Source organism: Asparagus officinalis, chromosome 5, assembly GCF_001876935.1.
Source record: "Asparagus officinalis chromosome 5, Aspof.V1, whole genome shotgun sequence".
Taxonomy (NCBI): Eukaryota; Viridiplantae; Streptophyta; class Magnoliopsida; order Asparagales; family Asparagaceae; genus Asparagus; species Asparagus officinalis.
Genome location: NC_033798.1, coordinates 126,440,456 through 126,464,629, shown reverse-complemented (window position 1 = coordinate 126,464,629; position 24,174 = coordinate 126,440,456). Strand labels below are relative to the sequence as shown.

Here is a 24,174-nt window from a genome sequence, read left to right as displayed (position 1 = left end):
TAAAGCTCTTATGAAAGTTGTTGACGGATGTAGCTCAACTTAGTTTCGCTCGGACACTTCACGAGCACAAACACTCAGCACGCGTGCATGACTTTACAAAGAAACTGCTCGTCTCGAAAATGAATAAAAAGTTTTTTTTTTTTTCTTTAGATGACATCCAAAATATCTTTGTAATATCAAAAGATTTCGGTTACTGCAAGCAAATCCAAAATGACTGATCTATCATCTACCTTCCTCTTCTGCATAGTAGATATTGTTTATTTCTATTTTCTAAGTTATTTTCAGGGCTCTTAAGTTATTTTGGTAGATTTTCTAACATAATGTAATTTTTTTGTGGAGATTATATAATGCAAGAAAGATAGTATCCAAATGAACAAGATTGTCGGAACATACGTCTGAGCCCTAGTGAATACGGGACAGGTAACATCCATCAGATTCAACTTCTCATGTAGCGCGAGAGTAGTTTGTGAGGAAATACAAAAGCACGCTCGAGTACTGAGAATTGAAACTTTCGAACTCCAACAGGCCTGGGAACTTGCTTAAAGACAAAATCGCAAATAAGGGTTAAAATGGAAGGCCTCATTTTACAAGGAGATATTAACAACGCATAATAACATTGTTTATACCACGATTCCAAAAGCAAACATAACCAAAATTCAGACTATGACATTTTCCTCGACACCTACCTTAGAAAATGACTCGCGCTGTCCGCTAAATTCAAGGTTATGCCTTGTAAATCACTGTAAAGATAAAGCGGATACTTCGGCATCTTCCTCAGGAACTACTCACTTCGCTTCCTTTTTCACTAGAAATTGATTTGCCTAATTCCCACAGTCAGAGCTCTGTGCAAGCTCCTACGAGATACAAAACTATCAACAAACTTGCATTCCGAGCACAACATTGTGATCAACACATAATATGGTTAAAACGCTGATAATAAATAATGAGGAATACATATCTAAACAGAATGCTTTAGTTTCTCTTCAACTAACTCGATGCACCGGTGCAAAACTAACTGAACTGGTGCCAAAGCACAAAGGATGCCATCAGCTAGCTCACCACAGCCGCTCTCATTTCCAGCCTGGATTCCCATGGTCAATGTCCGAAGAGGGAGTAGCCACTCTGAGTAGGCTTTTCGGAGTGTATTCTCTTCAAGCACACCCGTTTGGTTTGTTTTCCCTGCATTACATGGACACCAAAGTGGTAGATTAATTAGCAACTTTGCTTCAGATTTAATTCTAAAAGATAACAGGAATAATACAAGGCACTTCTCAGCAACAACCCGAATAATACAAGGCACTTCTCAGCAACAACCCGACCATTGTGAAGCTCTCGAGATATACCTCACATATATATTTCTTTTTTCGAAAATGAAATGTGAGGATTGCCAATACATATAGCTTCAGTTTGCACATACTTTCTCCTCCTACGTGAAAACGGCCTATTTCCAAATCATGTTTTCTCAACCATTTAAACAGAAAACAGGAAATACCTACATTTTGCCCCTTGGAAACTTGTGGCAATAGTTTAAGAAAAGTAAAGAGGACTTTTGGCAAGGCATTCTGCTCCCGCTATATGATCTTCCATTTGAAATTTAAACAAAGCCATCGAGAGCACAAATTTGTCTTTAATTATGCTATACACACCCATCAATAACGAATATGTCACACTTTAATAGTTGTTCAATAAAGGCATTGTGTTAGACAATAATTTACCCAAAATTTAAAAAGATTTTATGCTTTGGGCTAATAATTTATATCAATTTAACTTAGGAACCCCCACCTCCACTCCATCCCCCTTCCCAGGACAGGCATCCAGCATAAGCAACTCAATTGAAAAAGTAAGGATGGGATTAAGTAGAGATACTTAAAAAGTAAAAAACCTGATTCAACTTGTTGACTTACTTAAAGTTTGGTCTTTGTAGAGGGGATGAAAACTTGACTCTCATCCATCTTTTAACATATGAAAGCTACAATTATAAAGATACATAACTATGCCATTATCAGAAATCACTGACCTTTATTGGTAATTCAAGGTTGCCACCAAGAATCAAGACGTATACAAGGATAATTTCACCTTTTTCATTTGCATTTACACCTATGTTACCCTGGTATTTCTACCGTGAAGCCATCCCCATACCTAACACGTATCCGACACTTACCCGTACCCAAACTTCATGGACACTCCTTGAATATACATTTATTCAGACATGTACTTAATTATATGACACATGTTTTAATTTAAAATACTTATCATACGCTTCTTGGACGTATATCCTAGACTTCCATGTCCATTTCTTGAAACTTGTTAGACATGGATAGGGTTTGCTTCAGCCCATATCCAAGTTAAAAACAATGATTTAAAAGGGTGGTCTAAGTGTCTAGTTAAAAAAATGTACATTTTTCAATTTATCATAATCAACATAATAAAAGAAACTTGAAAATATGATAGGAATTTAAATTCAAATATGACATGAATTGAAAAATAATGATGATCTCACGCAAATTATTAATTTTGTTATATATGTAGCCGTGTACCCATACCCTACATTTCATAAATTTGTCGTGTGACTCCTGTCTCATACCTGCATTCGCACCCATACCGGAACACATACCCGTTTCCATGCAACTTAGATTTTCGCACACATTTACTTCTTTTAAGTCACTAATACTTCTTTTAGTCAAGACAATGTATCAGGAAGATTAAACACTTCCACCTCCAGCTTTTTTAGATTAGTTGTCAAATCTCATGTGGGCTTTTCTTTGTGAACAACAGGGATCCAACTGTTGAGTTCTGGCATATATGTGTTGCTTTACATAACTGTTCGAGTCAAAAGTTGGTTCTGTTGAGGAATTCATTATAACTTTGTTTGATTACAACAAACTCGAAAGAATGATCTTTTTATAAGACTTTTTCTACACAACAAAACGAGAATTACAACTCTTGAGAAACAAACACAAAAATCGTCTATCGATCTTTGTTTTCGTGGGACTTTGCCTGTGCCGGGAACGCTTTGGTTCGTGGACCGCCGACTCACAGATCGTGAAGAGGGGGTTGACTGATTCTGACTTCGTTTATCGAAGTGAGAAATTAAAACGATATCTTATCGAAGTAAGATAGTCGTTCTTCTTAAAATCAAGTCAAAGCTTAATTTCAAGGCGTTGCAAGAAAAACTCAAATCTGCTCTCTCTGCTCTGGAATGCTCGTAAAAATGCTCGATCTGATCAGCCCCTCTCAAAAATGGTCTTCGGGGGTATTTATAGCCCCAATGAACAGTTGGCGGAAAACAGGCTCGCGAGACAGCATTTGCTGTCTCGGCTGTCGAGACAGTATTTGCTGTCTCGGCGGGCGAGACAGTGTTTGCTGTCTCGGCCCGCGAGACAGTGTTCGCACGGCGAGACAGTAAAGTTTGTCTCGCAGGGCGAGACAGTAAATACTGTCTCGCACGGCGAGATAGTAAATACTGTCTCGCGTGGGCGAGACAGTAAAAGTCTGTCTCGCCCGCGAGACAGTAAAGACTGTCTCGCGTGCGAGATAGTCTATACTTGTGTTCTTTTTGACATTTTGGATGATCTCCTTCTGAGCTGTATTTGGATATCTTTCAGCATTTTTTAACGCCTACAATAACATGTAATGGAAATTACAGATAACTAACTAGACAATTGTGGTTATTATTGTTTGCGTTGACTATTCAGATGTCAACAAAACACTGGTAGATTATATAGCTAAGTAGACCAGTGCACATGTATCGCATAAGGAGATGATTCTAAGGCTCCAAAGGAAATTTTCCAACATGTACTACATCTGCCTTAATGCCAATACTTACCAGGTTCAATTGCACTATGCAAGCAAGGCATGAACAACTGAAATAATATGTGCCCTGCATTATGTGATATGTTAGATATCCCTCTTGTCTCATAGTATGACTTAAGCTACCACAAGATGGATATGGATCCACAGAAGCCTCTTCAATCCTCTAATTGGATCTAAACTTGATCTCCACATTTCTTGTACCTAAATAGTAGATATCCTGATTGATTCTTTAAAGCATATCTTAAAGAAAATAGCAAGAGAAAACTTGCTTTAGGAACTTTTCAAACTGGAAAAAGAAAGGCTTCAGAATACTCTCTCCGACAGTAAGCACTTACCAAATGCTTCTACTTAGGACAATGTTAGCTTGCTAACGATCCCCACCGTACATTCCAACCATTAAGATTAACCTTCCATACTCTTCACTCAAAAGCAAGACGTAACAGTTCATCAAACCTGAATGCTGTGTGTAAACCTGAAAGCTACGTTACATAGACACAGGTACGGATGCAGACACTTGTTCAGTTATGGGACATGGAAAATCAGTAAAAGGAGGGTATGCGAACATGGCTACACATACATGTATATATAATAATAATTTACATGAGATCAGTATTATTTTTTTGGTTTCACACGCTATGAAACAAATTTCCCATAACATTTACATGTTTCATTTGTCACATAGATATAAATTAGAAAATTGCTCATTTTTTTAACTTGATATCCAAAATACCCTTTATGTTCATAATTCTGAAGTGGATGCGGGCTGAAACGAACCTGACTTACGCCCAACGAATTTCAAGAATTGCAAGTGTAGGATGTACATCTAAGAAGTATATGATGAGTGTTTAAATCAGAACATGTCTTAAATAATTGAGTACACATTTGAATCAAATGTATGCAAATATCCAAGGAGTATTCACAGCTACATGTACGACAGGGGGACAGCTCCAGTTAGAAGTACGCGTGCAACATAGCTTGAAAATAGCTCACCTTAAATTTTAGTATTCATTGCTCAATTCATAACTTAATATCCATTAGTTGCAAGCACTGGGAGGATTTTGAACAACTGTCCAAAGGCCAAGCATAATTATGTTTGATTTGGTGTAGTTGGAGCCCATGTTTCAACTTTCAACTACATCAAAAATTCAAGAGTCTTGTTTGGCATGGTGTTGCAACAGCAAAAGATTGTTGCAACAACAAACTAAGATAAAAATAGGGATGTCAGGACAACGCTCGATTTCAAGGGTGTTCCAACACCAAGAATTGGAACAACATGGTGTTTTTAAAAACATTTGTTGTTCAATTCCTCTAACCAAACACACCACATAGTAAAATGACGTCCAGCTACAAGAAATATATTTAAAAATGATGAAACCTTTAGATTGGCACTTAATAGAAAACCAACTCAAATCTATTCCAGTTTCAAATACAATTAGCCAGAGGTACAATACTGCCATGACTTCTTTCATTCTATTCCTAGTTGACGTTTAGTGTACTAACATATTACTCTCACGGAAAAAAAAAAGTGGTAGGTTCTGTAGACAATCCATCATCTTACTTCTGACCTATAAGATGCATTGAATCCGTTAGTTGTTTTAATAAGCTTCAGCACTTTTATTTTTATCTTTTTTGTTTTTTCCTTTTTCCTTTTTCTTTTTCTTTTTATTTTTTTTGTTGTTGTGGGTGGGGGGGTGGGGGGGGGGCGGTAGTTATTAGATTTCTGATTTCCTAAACAAACTGGGTGAACTGAGAAGAAGGAAATTATCAAAGAAACAAGCACTTGAAAGATAATAAAAAGATAAAAAAAAATAATGAAATGACAACTGAATACTAACCACTTGACTCCAGTATTAAAATAAACCTGTACAAGTTGAGAGCAGATAGAACCTGCACATGCAAAAAGTAATTCAAACATCTAATAAGAATAAAACTAGACATGAAACGTTGATATCAGAAAGTTTTTTTTTAAAGGGAACCCCCCTAAGTTCAGCCCTATTTCACCCTTAATTACTCGAGTTTCAAAAAACCACCCCTATTTTTCATTCCGTCTACATATAACCAACAACAACCAAGCCTTTATCCCAAATGTTTGGGGTCGGCTATATGAATCCTATTTTTCCATTCTATTTTGTTATGGATCATCTCCTCCGTTAAGTTAGTCTTAATCATATCCTTCTTAATTGCTTCTAACCAAGTCATTCTAGGTCTCCATCTAGATCTCCTATCTCCATTAACTCTAATATTATCGTTTTTCCTAATCGTTGCACTAAGGGGTCTTCGTTGTACATGACCAAACCATCTTAATCTATTCTATCTCATTTTATCCTCAATAGGCGCAACCTCAAATTTAGTACGGATGCACTCATTTCTTATACTATCTTTTAATGTATACCCACAAGACCATCGCAACATTCTCATTTCTGCTACACTCATTTTTTCTGTTTATATTAATGAAAGACCAATTATATCCCTTTTAGGAGGGTCTATTTCACAAAACCACCAATAAGTTCGGTTATATTTCATGAAACCACCCTAAATTATCCAAACTTGAAATATCACCCTTAATTACTTCCTGTTGGTCGTAATTAAGATTACTTCCTGTTGGTCGTAATTAAGATTACTTCCTGTTGGTCGTAATTAAGATGATTGTAATTACGATGATCATAATCAAGAAGATGATTGAGGGTTTTCTTTAGATTGCAAGGAAGAAGAACATCTTGTAATCTCAAGTAATAAAGTTGACTCCTTTCTCTCCCCGTGGATGTAGGCCATAGTTGACCCATGTTATATCGTCATCTTTGTGGTTAGTGCTACTTTTCCGCTTGCTTGCCATTATGTTTTTAATTGTGCTCAGCTTTCTTTACAAGATATTGATTAGCATGGTTGATATATCCATTGCTAGAGTAATTCTCTTTTGTTGAAGTAGATCTAATTGGTCTGCCCCTATGCTACCCCGCAAGTACATTTCCAACAGTAATATAATGTAAAATTTTATCTTCTTTTTTAATTAATACATATGTTAGTCAAAAGTCGTTTAAGATGGAAAAGCAGCAGCATAATTGAATGCAAAAGATTTCCACAGTCAGTATCCTTAGCCAACAGAAGAAAAAAAAATATCAAAGTCCATTGAAGATCCTATAAGCAACATCCCAGATAAAATTATATGCAAATCTGTGAAAACTAATTACTTTACCAACAATCTGATTGCCAAGAACTAATAAACACTCAGCATCAAAGAAATTCTGAATGCTTTGGATTTATTTTCTACAATTCAAAAAGTTCTACCCTAAAGGAGAGTTCAATATAAAATTAGGGATACAACCATCATCATTTAGGGTACTTCCAAAATTTTCGAGAGAAGGTTAAAACAGTCAAATTTTCCAAAAAAATAGTCAAAATAACAAAAGAGAAACTTAAAATATCTTTCGGGTGACTTAGGAGCATAATAGTGTGTTAAATATAAATGAGAGGCGATGATGAAGAAAAGTTAAGGCAAGGGTAAAAAGTAATTCTGAGGAAAAAGGGAAATGAACATTTTTCATCATAAAAATAGTGAGGGTCGCACAACATGAATACCGGTTCACTATGCTCGGGTAGGGGAGGAGGCCCTCCTTGTGGAGGCTTTAAAATAAGCTCCACCACATCAAGGACATGAGGAGTCCAAAATGGACAGCTTTCCTTGTAAATTTGCCCTTTGGTGGTTTCATCTGCTCCTGGTGTTATTTTCTGATGACTTTCCACATGTATTTCCTCCTTTACAATATCTACGAGTAGTGCCATCTGTGAACAATCATCATGTATATCACAAGCGAGAGGTTGAACAGCACATAGAACAAACTATTTGGAGCTTACCATGGAAGGAGAAACACTATTGGTAATAAGAGCCTTTAACACATCAAACCTTTCACTGCACGGGAGACTCGAGACCACCTGGTGACATTTTAATTTTGCTATGAGATTTTATAGAAATAAAAGGAATTAGTCCAATCATTTAAAAAAAGGGAACTAGAGTGATACAACCATTAAAAGAAAAGCCATGTCAGCGAAGAGTTTATTCTGTTATATGCAATGCTTATTACTGATGATTATAAACTTCAAAAACTCAATATGGTCAAAACAGATTTAATCTAAGGGCAAGGAAGTTGCACGCAATGCAATTTGATGGACGCATAACAAATATAATCAGTTGGAAAGCATCACCTAATAAAAAATTGTTAAAATGATCTGCAGGCTAAAATCGACTATCAGAATGCATTATTTATATGACTTGCTCACATTTGTAACAGAAGTAATGAATAGAATAGCAGGAAATTAGATCATTATGCTTGTTCTCTTGTATTCAAAACTCTAATCAGACAAACATGCTTTCCTCCCACAAATAGAATGCTGATCTTATTCTTAATTACATTATGACTAAGAAAATGAAATCATACAAACAAGATAATATCAGACCCAATACTCTATAATCAATACCATGCTGTCACATTAAGCGCTTAAGTTCAAGAAGCATGTGAATGATAGAAACTTTAAAATGCATGCAAGGTTGTTAACAACATGCCTTCCTCAGCGCACCAAAAGTTCTCTTCCTTGAAGATGCATCTGGAGCACCAATAACAGTCCTTTCAATGCCCTGAAAAATTACTATCTGAGCATACAGAATTAGGAAAGTACCTTTCAGACTACTATCAAAAGAAAATCATACCTTGAGAACAGCAAATATACCGGGCATAAAAGAGGCAAAGTCAATAGACTTGTCGTAAGCTTCTTTAGGATCAACGCCACCCATAATGCTCAATAATAGATCAATACTATGAGATTTTATTTCCCAAGGATAATGAATGGATGAAAATATAGATTTCAACATGCATACAGCTAGCCATCTTTTATTAGAATGATTTCGAATAATATTGAGAGTGGCATCAACCTGTTGACCAGCAGCATCTGCAACTTTATCCGAGATAAGGCCCCAAATCACTAACAGAGCAGGTCAGACAGAATGAAATACATCAGACTTGATAAAAGCAGGAAAGAAAGGTAATACAGCAGTAACAGAAAAAACTGGATCAGAACCAGCAAGATCTCAAAATAAATACATAGAAAGGACCAACCTGCAAGAGATGCCCCATCCAATGCGAAGGAAAAGCAAGCCATAACGTCATCACCATCCACTAAATCACTTTAGAGAAGATGGATAAGAGGACAAGAAACTAACTACAATACTTATTAGCAGAAAAAATTTGAGAGCAACTTGCAGTGAAAATCAGAGAAATTAACGGTTACTTTTGGAGATCTTGCCCGCAATTGAGTTAAAATCGCTTCCAGTTATAAGACCACTGTATGATAACCCACAAAACCTGAGGAAGCGTGAAAATTCCACGACATGCAGACAAAGACTTGAAGCTCTATGTGCACGTCTGCTCCTTGATACAAGAGCCTGAAAATATGAAGCTCAAGTTAAAAAAGGAGAGTCATTATCACAAATTTAAAAATGGCACAAATAAAAAAGTCAAATGATTTGTAGTTCTTAACTATGTTTTGCAGAGCATATAAACCCAGTATTGCACAAAGCTCTTGTTTCATTCTTTCTTCCTGTAGCGATTATGTGAAAATTTCACAAACATTAGAATGTAAGTTCATATAAAAGAGAAATATGCATCAAGATTCACCAGAATTAAGATTTGACCAATTCTTCGCAAATTTTTTGGATAGAAGTCCCAATGCTATATGCTGCTCCAAACAACTCATCCAGAGAATTTCTGTCTCCCTCATCAGTGTCCGATGAAACTTCATATATAACTTTTAAAATAACAGGCAATGCCACTTTTAGTTGCTCAATCTGACGCCTTTGAATGCGACGAAATACTGTAACAACATATATATGAAGTTTGTTAATACCAAATCCTGCTAAACATTTAACATTACACTGGGTAAACAAAACAAATGGGAATCACAGTTGTTACACTTTACCAAAAAACCTTTTAACTGATAATTCTCCTTAAACCAGCATTAAGACATATCAGCTACAGAAAACATCGGCCTTTCAGTTTCTCAGTACAAACAAAACAAAAAAAATCATCTGCAGGAGAAGAAAGCAGGGTGACTAGTGCTTAAGAAAATAAGACAGGAATGAGAATATATGAATCCATTCAATTTATCTTCATGACGCTTATGGGAAATATGCACTCAAGTTTTTCTGTCTGCCACTTATGAGACCAGCTTCAGACATCTGACAATGGGGCACCAATATGGGACATATCTATTCCCTGTGTATCACTATAATACAGAACTTCATCGCTGAGAAGAGCCTCAATAAGAGAAGTATAAAGCTTGTTAAAATTTCACCACGGACTGTAATGTGTCAGTCTCCAAAAATTGAAGCTAAAAGATGTGGGATTGTCTGATTCTCCGACATTCTGGGTGGGCAGCAATTGCAGAGGTAACAGCTGCAGTACTAGCTTTTCATCCACATCCTCTCCCTCCCTCCCTGAATTAAAATAGTAAGGTGTGGAAAGCTAACATCCATGGCTGGCTTGTTCATCCACATCCTCCCCCTCCCTCTCTAAATTGAAAATTATAAGGTGTGGAAAGTGGACATCCATGGCTGGCTTGTTCGGACATAATTGGAAACCATATTTTCATATACTTAAGCCTGTGATAATGCTTTTCACCAGCTGCTTTATGCTTAAATGGCCATTTAGATACTATGAAGACTGCCTAAGAGCCTATCTGAATGCGGCTAAGAGCCTATCTGAATGCGGCCATCTATTACAAATGTGCCGCTGACGTATTATAAATGACTATCACAACCGGGAGAGTTAATGATATTCTTAATGGACCACCCAAGTACAGTAAGGTTGTTATGGAGTAAGTTGATGATGGTGTAAAAGGTAAACGGAGCCATGGAGGTGGAGATTGGTAAGAAAATCATAGGGTCACTTAAATCAATTCAATTTTGTGTTCAAGATCTCAAAGTTCTTTGCCATCCTCACATAAAATAGAGTACAACTAAAACAGTGAATTTTTTTGAAAAAGATCATAGTGTAGTTGACATGTCATATATTCCATAATTAACAGGAAGTCATACCACAATAATGAAGGTCTAGTAATACTTTGGTGCTCTCAGACCCTCAAGTCAAGATTCTGACACAAGTCGCATTACAAAAATTTCAGTCAATCCTTCTAAGGATACTTCTCAACACACAACTAGATCCCTCAAACGAGATTAGATCCGCAATTTACATGTCGCACCAACTTCTCATAAACATTTTGGAGTTATTGATCAGTATACGTATGCATCTCTGTTGTGAGTTACCAATTTGTACGTGTGTGTGCTGCAATTCATTTTTGGAGTTATTTATCAGTCCATGCATATGCATTTCTGTTCTGACTTGTGTGTCTCTGTGTGCTGAAATCACAAATGAAACATAATTTATTCTTTGTAAGTAAATATGATACAAGAATATATGACACTACAAGAGGGAAAAGTCTTCAAAAGTGTAATTGTATGTTAGATGGAAAGACCAAAACCATGTCCAGCAGCAACAGGAATATGTTTGCTTGCAGTACTCATGTATTTCTACTTACCATGACATGGAAAAATATTAAGAAGGGAATACATATCTTTGTTTTCAATAGTAGTGAGGTCATAAGTATTAGTCCAGTTACAACATGAATGTCTGCATAGACAAGCCTTGCACAAACACATATATAGATACTTTATGACATTCAAGGAAGTAGATCTTGAAGAGTAGATGAACAAAAGAACTGATGGTACCTTTTGAGAGCTCATTCAGAAGTAGAACATAGTAGATTGGTGCTCTGGACACATTTATATGGCTGTCTAATGCCTGCAGTTCAAAGATAAGGATGGCACTAAAATTAATCCAAGGATAATCTTACCAAGGAGAAAAAAAAGTCAGTTATTAAGAAGAGTGTGTAGCAGTTCAAAAAAATCTTTTGAAAAAAAAAACAGAATATATCATTTACACATAGCTGCAATAAATTCATGGTCAATATCAAGAAGCAAGTGTGATAAAAGCAAGATCATTTAAACAAAATATAAATAGAGAGGGGCAAACAAATATGGACAATGCGTCAGACATATTTTTACAACAACGATAGAACCCAATCCAATTATACACAGTGCTGCTACATCATACAATCAGACTAATAAAATTCAAGCATACTACAATCCATGGCAAGTAAAATAATCTTACATGACAGTTGACAGATTGATGTCCAATCTCATCAAACTCACTTTTGGTTCTTAAAATGTCATGGCAAATATATTTTTCTTTCTCACTAACTAGTAAGGGCATATATATCAAGATTTACTCAGTAGCTTTTGTCACTCTTTAAGCCAATATTTTTGAGTTTAAAAGCAATATATGGAATACTAAATACTAATAAGTAGAGTACATTCACTAAATGATATGCAGGTTTAAGAAAACAGTCAAGGAGTTCTTCAAGGTCATAAAATTATTTAGGCAAATATAGATATTTCAGATCATACAGTAGCTGAGGAATTAAAATAGCCCAAATCAACAATATTTCTTCATGTGAAGTCAATGGACAGTGAAACATAATAAAAGAGCCCTAAATATTCACAAAACAAGGTGTTTCACCGTGAATGCATTAGGCTTGAGATTTTGGTCGTGAAAAAAGATTCAATATAATGTTCCATATATTCTGTTTTTTGTTCAAGCAATCTAAAAAAGAAATCATTGAGAAGGCTAAAGAAATGTAGATAATCAAAAGATAAATTATTGTACCCCAAAAAGGAAATAATATCCCAAATTCAGGGTTAAACTAATGTGATGACTACTCTGATCTGCATATAACTATGCATAGTCCATATCAAATTGTCAAAGTCATGAATATCTCAAGGTCCAACAAAAAGAAAAATGAAATGATAGGAAAAGAAAAAGAAAAGGGAATGATCCACTGTCAAGTCTGTCATACTGGATTAATCTTGCTAACTCATAAATGAACCTATCTTCCTCTACCTCAAACGACGCATGCTAAATACTAAAGGGCATGCCAAATTACAGGGACAATCAGATATCAAATCTCTAACCAATACTGATCGATTAAATTTTGCATGAAGATGCAGCATCGGACTTCTGCTGGTATATTCCTTTTCTCAATTATCAGAAGAAAAGCATATGATCTAAACTGCTTGAACAATTTGGACCACATTTTTGGTCCTGCCGTAGAGAAGTTTCCAACGAGGACATAAACCCCGCCAAATTATTCTAGTTAGAAAGCTTAGGACTAAGATCTGTATGAAGCAGTCAGAAAATATTGTATAATCAATAGGTGCCCACCTCACAAAGTATGGACAGCATGTCACGTGGGTTGCAGATGCCTACAAGGTTCTTAATGACATCCCCCGCAATCTCCTCGCACTTGTCTGATAGAGATGCAAACCTAATAACCACCTTTGGGAACTCAAGAGAGAGTGCATCAACTGCCATCTGCATCAATTAGTTAACTCAGGAAAAAAGACAATTATCTGTGCTTTTTATAAGAAATCTGCATACATGCTCAAATCTGCAAACATGCTCCCTCAGAAAATTATCCTACTAAAAACACAGAAAGGACTATCCTGCTAAAAGATTACAATCGACATAAGCTCCAAAAAACAAATAATTGTCTTAGGGTGGAAATGTTAATTTTGAGCTTTTTTAAAGAGAGTATCATCTCGCGTATCCAAGTTTTTTTTTCCCCTTTTCTACACTTCCATTTATCAAGCAAAATATTAGCTGGAAAGAAAAACAGAAGGTGTTAACTCGGAGGAAAAAGAGAAAAAGTAGATTAATTCACAATGCAAAAAAAACGAGTTTCCAATATCAATGTAAAGGCAATACTTATCTACATTATAATCACAACTTTAGGGTATGTCCAAAAGCATAAGTATTGAGGGATCTATCACAAAATGAATAAGACCAAGGACTAGATCGGAGTCATGCAAGGAGAGTAAGTGACTGATTTAGTTAAATTTTTTGGAGGGAAGAAGTTGGCAAAGAACATCCATTCTCTATCAAGGCATAAACCTAATATATATACAAGCAAGTTATACGGTCAATATAGGATGACATTACCTAATAATACAAATAACTCCTAAAACACAAATGCCAATTGCTACCTCAACATTACAATTAATTATACCCATCATAAAAGTATTGCACACCAAGATGGTTTACTATAAATACACCATCAAACTAGAGAAAAGGCCACCACCTGTCAAGTCCAACCGCACAGGATCAAGACAAGTAGAGAGATGCATACTTGCCAAATGAAGTAGTCTCAAATGGTTGCTAAATAAACAAAGAAGAAGCTTGAGCCTAAGGCAAAATGAGACAGGAGGAAATTTGGAGTGTGCATAGAAATAATATACATATCGGACATGAATGTAAGCCTAAACCAACAATTTTCACTTGGTCCTTAAAAAAAGGCAAATATCGTGAATAACAACATTAAAGGGAGCTTGAACGGCAAATTTACACAAGCATATATTCTTCTTAGTTGCTACCTTAAACCACAATTAGTCATACGCTTAACACTTTCAAGGTATGTAGTCTATGCCTAAAGCTTGAAACTTTTAGCATTCGTAAGAACGTATAATCCTTGATCTACAAGTAGCCAGTTTTCCTAAATTCTTCACAACCACACGAAATATAATCAGCTAAAACTTCGCCTGAGACGCAATTTTCCAACAACAAATACAAATAGGTTCCTAACACAGATGTAACCCTAGATATCAATTTTGAGATCGGAAATGCAAATCGACAAAAATCAAGCACCCGATTGGATTGCTGTGATGAGAGAAATCGATCGATCTCGATGAGAACATCCTCGGCATCAGGCGGCGGCGCTTCGGCGATGGAATCGAGGAGGGACACCGCTCCGGCAACCGCCTCGTCGGATTCGGCGATGTCTCCGGTTTCAAAGGACTATTAAGAGAGAGAATGGGATTAGGAACGCGAACCATGAGAGAGAAACCCTAGAAAGAGGTCGAGGGATTTCGTTGAGATTTCTTTACCTTGGAGCAAGCTTGAAGGGATTCTTTGAGGCGGGACGCGGACATTTTCGTAAATTTCGGGGGTAGAGAGAGCGAGAGGAAGGAGAAGAGGACGCAGGAGGTCGAGAGCGTTCTTTTTGCTGCGCTTATGGGGCTGTTTGGTTCGCTTAAAACGCCCGTGGAAACACTTTTCTGCGCCTGACACCCATCCTGGTCGGGTTTTTTTTCCGCCCGCCCATTTCTGTGTGCCGTTTTGTGTGCCGTTTTGGTTCGCTCGGGAGAAGAGTGAGAACTCTGTTCAAATCGTCGTCGGCTCGGATTTTTTTCCGTCTCTAATTTCCTTCTCCAATCGAGTGAAATTAACGAAAACCCTAGTCACGTCTGATTTTTTTCTTCCTCGTAGATTTCTTTGGTGAGCTATTGTTACCTCCTTGTTCTCCTTCCGCCAGAAACTTCTGGCCTTCTTTGTCCATGTATTCGAAGAAATCTGGGGAGGGGGGTCTGATCTTAACGACAATATTTTATACCTTTATTAAGTTCTTTAATCCACTCAAAAGTGTTTTTAAATATGTTTACAATTATCGAGTTAAAATCAAGTAGTTATGAACTCGTATTTTTGACATTTTTCACAAAACATGATTTTCATAAATATGAGGTGTTATTTGAAAAATTCTCTTTCAAACAAGTTTGTGTTCATCTTTAAAAACTTTCCCCAAATTTTTACCTTTTTAGAGCTCATTTGCTATTTTTTAATTGATTTCTAAAAGTCCGGTTTTTCAAATATATTGTTGATATAATTCTGAGCCTGGTTCATGGATGGCTGGTGGGTGTTTGGTTGGTTGGTTGGTTTTCATGGATGCCTGGTGGGTGTTTCCTGGTTCATTGGCTGGTGGGTGTTTCTTTGCATATTGTTTCCTGGTTTTTGTTGGTTTTCTATTTTGTTTTTGTGTTGGCTTTTGTGGCTGTTTGTGATGATGATTAGCTCATATTGCTCTTTGAGTTCTTGGAAAACAGGTTTTGTGTGCACACATTGTTCAGGTGTTGTTGGTGTTGTTTTGTTCAGGTTTGTTCTCAGCCAGATATTGTGCACATATGACTGTTGGTCTTTTTGTTTTGATGATGTTTTTACAAACAATTAACTACTAATGTTGTTTGTTTAGTGTTTGTGTTTTCCCTACTTATTGTAGACAAACAATATGTCGGATGATGGATGGAATCGAGCATTCACAATCATATCCAATGGAGGTTGCCGAAATAGTGGAATGAAGCAATGCAATTCAAGTTAAAGATCCAATATCAAGCTTCATCCGCAAGTTTACCAAGAAAAGCATATTGAAGATCAATATTGCTTGGGTAAATAGTTTAGGTTTTATATTAGGTGTGTTAAATACTTCAAGCTCAATCATATACACACATACACGTTTTGGTATATATATATATATATATATATATATATATAGTTATATAGTTATATATATACAAGTTTTGGTTTTTGGGTTTTCATGTTTATAAATATGAAATTACATATTCCAATATTTGTTGTTTTGTTTTATTGAAAAATGCATATACTATGCAAAACATCATTTTTGTGAAAATATTATATTCTTAGTTTTTAGACTTAACAATCACCATATAGATATTTCATTAAGTCTATAAAATCATTTTACAAAGTTTTAAAAAAAATTTAAGTCATTTGTCAAAAACATGTATGTTTAGTTTTCATGTTTTTGGATATTTTTGGAAAATAATGATATTTTACAAATGGAAAGTGCAATTCAAAAAATTCTTTTTGTAACATGTTCATTAACATGTTTATAAACATTTTCCGAAATTTTATATTTTTTAGAATTTATTTACTATTTTTTAAGACACTTCAAAAGTCAATTTTTGGACATGCACAGTCCCTGTGCATGTTCATAAGTCGACTTATAGCAAGTCGATTACAAGTCGACTTATAGCCTATTTTTTGTGTGTTAATTTCCTCTGGTAAGTCGACTTATGCCATTGTTAAGTCGACTTATAAATATGACCGTTGTACAATAACGACTATTTTCCAGATTTGTTTTTGTGAGGTTTTTTGGTCATTTTGTTTGGGTTTTTGCTGATGTTTTGGGTGGCTATAAATACCCCATTGTATTTATCTCTCCCACCCACTAAGAGAAGTTTTTCATCAAGTTTTAACAAGGGTTGAAGTTTAGTTTAAGTTTGTTTAAAAAGCTTTTAAGCATTTTACAAGTTTGGTTTTGTGAAGAGAATTTCACAAGAGCTTGTGGAGATCATCCATTGGTGTTTGAGCATTCAACTCTTCTCCCTCTCTCTTGTTATCATAGAGAGTTTTTCTAAACTCTTATCTAGCTTTTTATATTGTTTGATTTTCATTTCCTTAAGCTATAATTTATATTGAGTTTAGATTTGTTTTGATTATACTCATTTGTTCACACACAAACCTATTTAACTTATAGTATTTCATACATAGTATAATTTGGGGTTGTGAGATTGTGGCATTGAAAGTGAGCTTACACTTAGTTCTCATCTTGTATTATAGAACAATCGTTGTATTTATGCTTAATTGTGTAGTTCACTTTGTAATATACTTGTACACCGAGAGGTGTGTGTGGTGAGAGACGGGGTCGTCCCAAGAGAAGTGGGGTCGGTGGTAATGCCTAGAGGTAGATCGTAATTCCGAGCACTTGAGGGAGACACGGGCTAGAGACCAACACTTAGAGGGTGTAGAGTGGGATTGTAAGAGTGTTGATTGTAAAGTTTTCGATGAACTAGAAAACCGAGTGTGAGGTGTAAACGTTTTCGGGTGAGCGTCAAAAACCTGGTGTGATAGTGGATCTCTCTCTAGGAGTGGGGAGGGGAGACGTAGGACGGAAGGTCCGAACTCCGTGATCATCTTTGTGTGTTTGTAATTGCCTTGACGTCTCACTTGTGCTTATTGTTCATTTCATTCTTGTCGCCATTGTCTATTGCTTATAGTGACCACTATCTTGTTTATTTTGTAGTTTGTTTATTTTACCATTTGTTTACATTGCTTATCCTTGCATATAATTGTTATATATCTTATTTGCTAGGATAACTTGTTAATAAGTTTTTAATTAGCATAAAATTGGATTAGATTAGCATAAGACCATATTCATCCTACCCCCCCTCTAGGGTCTAACAATGACCAGTTTTGTAAGAGGTGTTGCTCGTTCATATATGCTCAGGTTTGTTCTCAACTAGTGGTATGTTAGTTCTAGTTGAGCCCATGTTAGTTTTAGTGGCTCTCGTGTTAGTTCTAACTGATGTCATGTTAGTTCTAACTCTCGGCTAGTGTTATTTATAATATAGGCGTTAGTTCTAGTGGTATGTTAGTTCTAGTTGAGCACATATTAGTTCTAGTGACTCTCGTGTTAGTTCTAGCTGATGTCATGTTAGTTCTAACTTCTAGCTAGTGTTATATCTAATATAATTATTCTCTTCTAGTGGTATGTTAGTTCTAGTTTAGCCCATGTCAGATCTAGTGGCTCTCGTGTTAGTTTTAGCTGATGTCATGTTAGTTCTAACTTCCAGCTAGTGTTATTTCTAATATAAGCGTTAGTTCTAGTTGTCTGTTAGTTCTAGTTGAGCCCATGTTAGTTCTAGTGGCTCTCGTATTAGTTCTAGCTGATGTCGTGTTAGTTCTAACTTTTAGCTAGTGTTATTTCTAATATAAGTGTTAGTTCTAGTAGTATGTTAGTTCTAGTTAAGCTCCTGTTAGTTCTAGTGGCTCTCGTGTTAGTTTTAGCTGATGTCATGTTAGTTCTAACTTCCAATTAGTGTTATTTTTAATATAAATGTTAGTTCTAGTGATCTGTTAGTTCTAGTTGAGCCCGTGTTAGTTCTAGTGGCTCTCGTGTTAGTTCTAACTGATGTCGTATTAGTTCTAACTTGCAGGTAGTGTTATTTCTAATATAAGCGTTAGTTCTAGTGGTATGTTAGTTCTAGTTGAGCCCTTGTTAGTTCTAGCGGTTCTCGTGTTAGTTCTAACCGATACCATGTTAGTTCTACTTCCAGCTAGTATTATTTCTAGTGGTATGTTAGTTCTAGTTGAGCCCCTGTAGTTCTAGTGGTTCTGGTGTTAGTTCTAGCTGATTTCATGTTAGTTCTATTTCTAATTAGTGTTAAGCTAGTGTTATTTCTAATATAAGCATTAGTTCTAGTGGTCTGTTAGTTCTAATTGAGCCCCTGTTAGTTCTAGTGATTCTCGTGTTAGTTTTAGCTGATGTCATGTTAGTTCTAACTTCCAGCTAGTGTTATTTCTAATATAAGTGTTAGTTCTAGTGGTATGTTAGTTCTAGTTGAGCCCCTGTTAGTTCTAGCGGTTCTCGTGTTAGTTCTAGCTAATGTAATGTTAGTTCTACTTCCAACTAGTATTATTTCTAGTGGTATGTTAGTTCTAGTTGAGCCCATGTTAGTTCTACCTGATTTTATGTTAGTTCTACTTCCGGTTAGTGTTATTTCTAATATAAACATTAGTTCTAGTGGTATGTTAGTTCTAATTGAGCCCCTGTTAGTTATAGTGATTCTCGTGTTAGTTTTAGCTGATGTCATGTTAGTTCTAACTTCCAGCTAGTGTTATTTCTAATATAAGCGTTAGTTCTAGTTGTCTGTTAGTTCTAGTTGAGCCCATGTTAGTTCTAGTGGCTCTCGTATTAGTTCTAGCTGATGTCGTGTTAGTTCTAACTTTTAGCTAGTGTTATTTCTAATATAAGTGTTAGTTCTAGTAGTATGTTAGTTCTAGTTAAGCTCCTGTTAGTTCTAGTGGCTCTCGTGTTAGTTTTAGCTGATGTCATGTTAGTTCTAACTTCCAATTAGTGTTATTTTTAATATAAATGTTAGTTCTAGTGATCTGTTAGTTCTAGTTGAGCCCGTGTTAGTTCTAGTGGCTCTCGTGTTAGTTCTAACTGATGTCGTATTAGTTCTAACTTGCAGGTAGTGTTATTTCTAATATAAGCGTTAGTTCTAGTGGTATGTTAGTTCTAGTTGAGCCCTTGTTAGTTCTAGTGGCTCTCATGTTAGTTCTAATTGATGTCGTGTTAGTTCTAACTTCCAGCTAGTGTTATCTCTAATATAAGCGTTAGTTCTAATGATATGTTAGTTCTAGTTGAGTCCATGTTAGTTCTAGTGGCTATCGTGTTAGTTCTAGCTGATGTCGTGTTAGTTCTAACTTTTAGCTAGTGTTATTTCTAACTTCCCGTGTTTGTCTACAATGGGGGTAACCTTATCATGGTAACCATAAACACTTTTTCCTACCCACTTCAACACCAACCAAACATAAGAAAAGTAGAAAATGTCAAATCAACAAAAGTTTTTCATTTTTCCATGCAAACCAAACACAAGAAAAGTATATACATTAGTTTCTCACCATATTTTACATGCGAACCAAACCAAACCAATCAATTTCTTGGAAAAGTTTGGAAAATTCAAAACTTGAGTTTCTTTACATGTGATTGCATTTCCCTATATATAGGAAACGAACCAAACAGCCCCTATAAATAGGACCTGGATTTTTGTAGCACCAATCTAACACGAATCTCGACTATCGAATTATTTTTGCACGGTTGCGTAATTTCCACGGTGTGAATCTGATTTTGGTTCTGTCAGGCTAAATGACAGTTGTCCATCAAGTAAATAAAGACTCCTTTAATTAATTTTTTTAGGGTTGTTTGCACTTAAATATTCCTAAGTTTACCTATTTTTTAGCTTTGATACTCTAGAATTTTATTTTGCCTAAAAAATAACCAAAGTTCAACAAAATTTAGCTTTGGAAGTTTTTTTTTAAAAAAGACCTCTTTTAACTTTATTAGCAATATTGACTTCTTGTGGATTTAATTAGAAAAATCAACCTCTTTGATCAATTTTGCAATATATAGTTTTTAAAATACACAGGACTAGTAGTCCTATGTATTTTAAAGCTTCATTATTACAAAATCGACCTGGCAAAAAAGAGGTCGATTTTGCTAATAAAATTTTAAAAAGGGTCTTTTTTAAAAAATTCCCCTTTAACTTTCAAATCCTAAAGTTTTAATGCCCAAAATGCCCCAAAGTTCAACACATTTTAATTTCGATACCCCATAGTTCAACGAACTAAAAAATCTTCTTTAGTATGTAATTTTTTAGAGTAGGATGTGAGGCAGGGTAGGGTGGTGATAGAGAAAATACATATTAAACTAAAATTTTTAGAGAGATAGATCCCTTCAAATTGGAGACACGATGTGAAGATAGAGAACTTTATATTGTAAAGGACTTTCATATCCTTACATTTTTTGCATGATTACCCATTTTTGTTACATTATCCAACCTCTATCGCATGTTCCTACCAATTAGTATTATTGTATTTTAACTAATTCAACATCTTACTTCTCTTTCCATACCATCAATCAAACACAAAAAAATCATGTACCCCTGACTCTCGTGGTGCACTCTACTAAACTAAGCATTAACTTTGATTGTTGACCTAATTTTTTTTCTTAATTTCCTGTTAAAGTTTGGGTAATCAAGCTAACTAGATGAGATGCATGTGTGTTGCATGTGATTAAATATCTTGATTACTTATTTTGAGTTTTTTTACCGTAATTAGGTTGCAAAATAGTTTAAAATATGCTAAAAAAATGAATGTCTCTTAGTATAACCTTGTTGGTTTCGATCTCTTACCTTCTGATAAAATAGTAAAGTTTAGGGTCTTAAAATATAATATTATAAATAATAAATAATCCATCTGGTAAACTTGTACGTTTACTTATTTTATGTTCTAATTTTTTTGTGTAAAAGAATATGAGGAAAAAGGACCCACATGTAAAAAAAATTAAAAATATGGAATTAAATATTTTAAAGATGTTTGAGTGTTTATGATGGTATTGCGCAAGTCAAAAGTGAAATTAGCAAAATATGTGGAGTGAATCCATGTGAATCAAAATAGATGGTTGTTTTTTTTGATTCGTTATTGACTTTTTGAGGTTGAGAATGTCTAGAATTTGCCCGCTAGATGAATGGATATTCTATTACCAACCTGACCAATCTAATATTTTTTTAGCGCTACATATAATTCATACACTTACATTAAATATTCATAATAATTATCGATATGAAATTTACTCATTTCAATATCCTCCCATGTATTAATTAAATAATATTACCTAACATTTATAATAATAACCTCCTTGCAACGTCTTAAAATTGAAAAGTTACAAATAACCTCTTTTAAGTTTGAAAATTACAAATAACCCTTTAGAAACTTAAAAATTCAAACACACATGAAAATATGAGAAGTACAAAAAACAACATAGAAGCGAAAATGTAACACTCTGAAAATTTTAAAATTGCAAATAGTCCTCCAAAACCAAAAAAAAAAAGCCAACAGCTTCGGTGCTCCACGACATCTTTTGTAAATAAAAAAGCCTAAAATCTAGCTCTCTAATCCACAATTTAAGGGATTATGCGATTGATAGGCCTTCCACACCTACATTTGTAAATAGGTTGAACTTAGAGGGTAGTTTTGGAGTTGAAAACACACACCTACATTTGTAAATAGGTTGAACTTAGAGGGTAGTTTTGGAGTTGAAAACATCATAGAAAAGGATAAAACTAATATTTGTAAATAGGTTGAACTTAGAGGGTAGTTTTGGAGTTGAAAACATCATAGAAAAGGATAAAACTAATATTCGAGAAGGGTTAGTTTTCTTCAACTAAATTCTCACTTGATCTTTAACAAAATCTAATTTGGCCGTATTCTATCATATTAGATTTCTCTCTTCTATTTTTCCTTCCATATTTATGACAAAAAACTGGTATTATAATGCAAAGTTGTGTTTAAAATAGATATTATTGTTCTTGCTTTTAGTCATATTGTATAAAATTATGCATAACATGCATATGCCAATTCCTTTCTTATCATTATAAAGAGGAATAAAATTAATCGTCGATTGTAAAATTACACTTTTATTTATATTTTCACTGAAAAGATTTAGAACTAAGTTAGAGGATCTTTCTACATACTAACATTAACAATTTGATACCCCATTTACGAGAAAATATTCATTTAGAAATAAGTGTAATAAATTGTATTGATTTATATTCTTTTGTACATTGAAAAATCAAAATCTGAAAATTACACTATTATATGTTTGTTTAAACATGTATATAAGCTCCAAATTAGGCTAAACTAAATTATCAATTTTAACTAAATCTAAAAAGTATACCATGTGCAATGCACATGTGCAATTCACCTAGTAAACGTGAAACAAGGGAGGTGGATGAAGTGGTTATGGACAGAGAAATAATAGGATAGGAATTGAAAAGAAAAGGACAAATGCACCATTATTATTTTCAGCCCAAAATTTTAATTTTTCATCCATTTAAAAATTATAAAAATTCTTATTTTCGGAGCATCAAAGCATAACTCAAAAAAAAAAAAAAACAGACCCTTTAAATTATAAATAAAAAAGAAACCCCAAAAATTTCAAAAAAAAAACACGGAAAACATAAATAGTACAAAGAGCATTTTGAAAAATCTAGAATTAGAAACAAATCCTTTTAAAATCCAAAATTTACAATCAAGATCTTCAAAATTCTAATAAGTACGGACAAACATCTAAAAAATCTACAAACATCAGATGTTTGGGGGTTCTTGCTAAAAACTACTAGGGTTAAGCGAAAAACACGAAACTTATTAGGTTGTTGGGGTGTATTTTAGTCATTTGACTACATGAAAATTAATGGTTTTAATTCTAAAGGTTTTTTTTTACCAAAAGTTATTAGGTATTTAGTGAAAGTTTTAAAATATATTGGAGATTTAGTTCTAAACACTAAACTTATCAGTAATTAAGTGAAATTTACTCATATGATAATCTTGAGGGTTTTCTGAAATTATAAAAAAACCCTTGAAAATATAAAAATTGAAAAAAGACACTTAATATTCTAAAATACGAATGACCCAGAAAAAATCTATAAATTAAAATACCTCTTAAAAAATCTAAAAACTACAAACAACCCTACGTAAAATTTGAAATCACAAAAAATCCCTAAAATTTTAAAAACTTCAAACAACACATGAAAAAAATATGAAAATTACAAAAAACTTCATAAAAAGTAAAAAAAAAAAAAGCAAATAGCACCCTCAACTCTCCTCCTCCTCAGTTCCCATCTGAAATTATCAGGGCCATTCGCTTCACGGCTCCACTCTCCTCTGTCTCTATCCTCTCAATCCTCGATCACCATGATCCCATCCTCAACTCCCTCCCCATGGCCTCCTCCTTCACCTCCCCTCCCCAAATCCTCCACCGCCGCCTCCTCTCTCTCCCTCCCCGCTCCCC

At 34.8% G+C, this 24,174-nt stretch overlaps 1 protein-coding gene across 3 annotated transcripts; it reads right to left on the bottom strand.

The window, feature by feature from the left end:
* Window positions 565-15,063, bottom strand: LOC109841192 (aberrant root formation protein 4). 3 transcript variants are annotated; one of them, XM_020410089.1, is made up of 14 exons: window positions 14,858-15,057; window positions 14,619-14,768; window positions 13,140-13,289; window positions 11,588-11,660; window positions 9,497-9,675; window positions 9,343-9,402; window positions 9,094-9,247; window positions 8,922-8,981; window positions 8,516-8,787; window positions 8,372-8,443; window positions 7,666-7,743; window positions 7,390-7,593; window positions 5,649-5,700; window positions 565-1,179 (listed from the first exon to the last, which is right to left on the bottom strand). In XM_020410089.1, exons 1-14 carry the CDS (start codon window positions 14,900-14,902, stop codon window positions 959-961), a joined length of 1,770 nt encoding a protein of 589 aa, XP_020265678.1. In that variant the 5' UTR covers window positions 14,903-15,057; the 3' UTR covers window positions 565-958. The 3 variants fall into 3 exon arrangements, with proteins under 3 accessions (XP_020265678.1, XP_020265679.1, XP_020265680.1); XM_020410091.1 differs by having other exon boundaries at window positions 1,043-1,179; window positions 7,379-7,593; window positions 14,858-15,063; XM_020410090.1 differs by lacking the exon at window positions 5,649-5,700 and having other exon boundaries at window positions 14,858-15,062.

What these genes read in the sequence shown, in the direction of transcription:
- LOC109841192 (XM_020410089.1), bottom strand. Translation starts at nt 14,902, where the DNA reads ATGTCCGCGTCCCGCCTCAAAGAATCCCTTCAAGCTTGCTCCAAG. An exon ending in TATATGCTCTGCAAAACATA is followed by an intron (nt 9,248 to 9,342) that starts GTTAAGAACTAC and finishes TCATATTTTCAG; the next exon opens with GCTCTTGTATCAAGGAGCAG. An exon ending in TGCGGGCAAGATCTCCAAAA is followed by an intron (nt 8,982 to 9,093) that starts GTAACCGTTAAT and finishes AAAGTGATTTAG; the next exon opens with TGGATGGTGATGACGTTATG.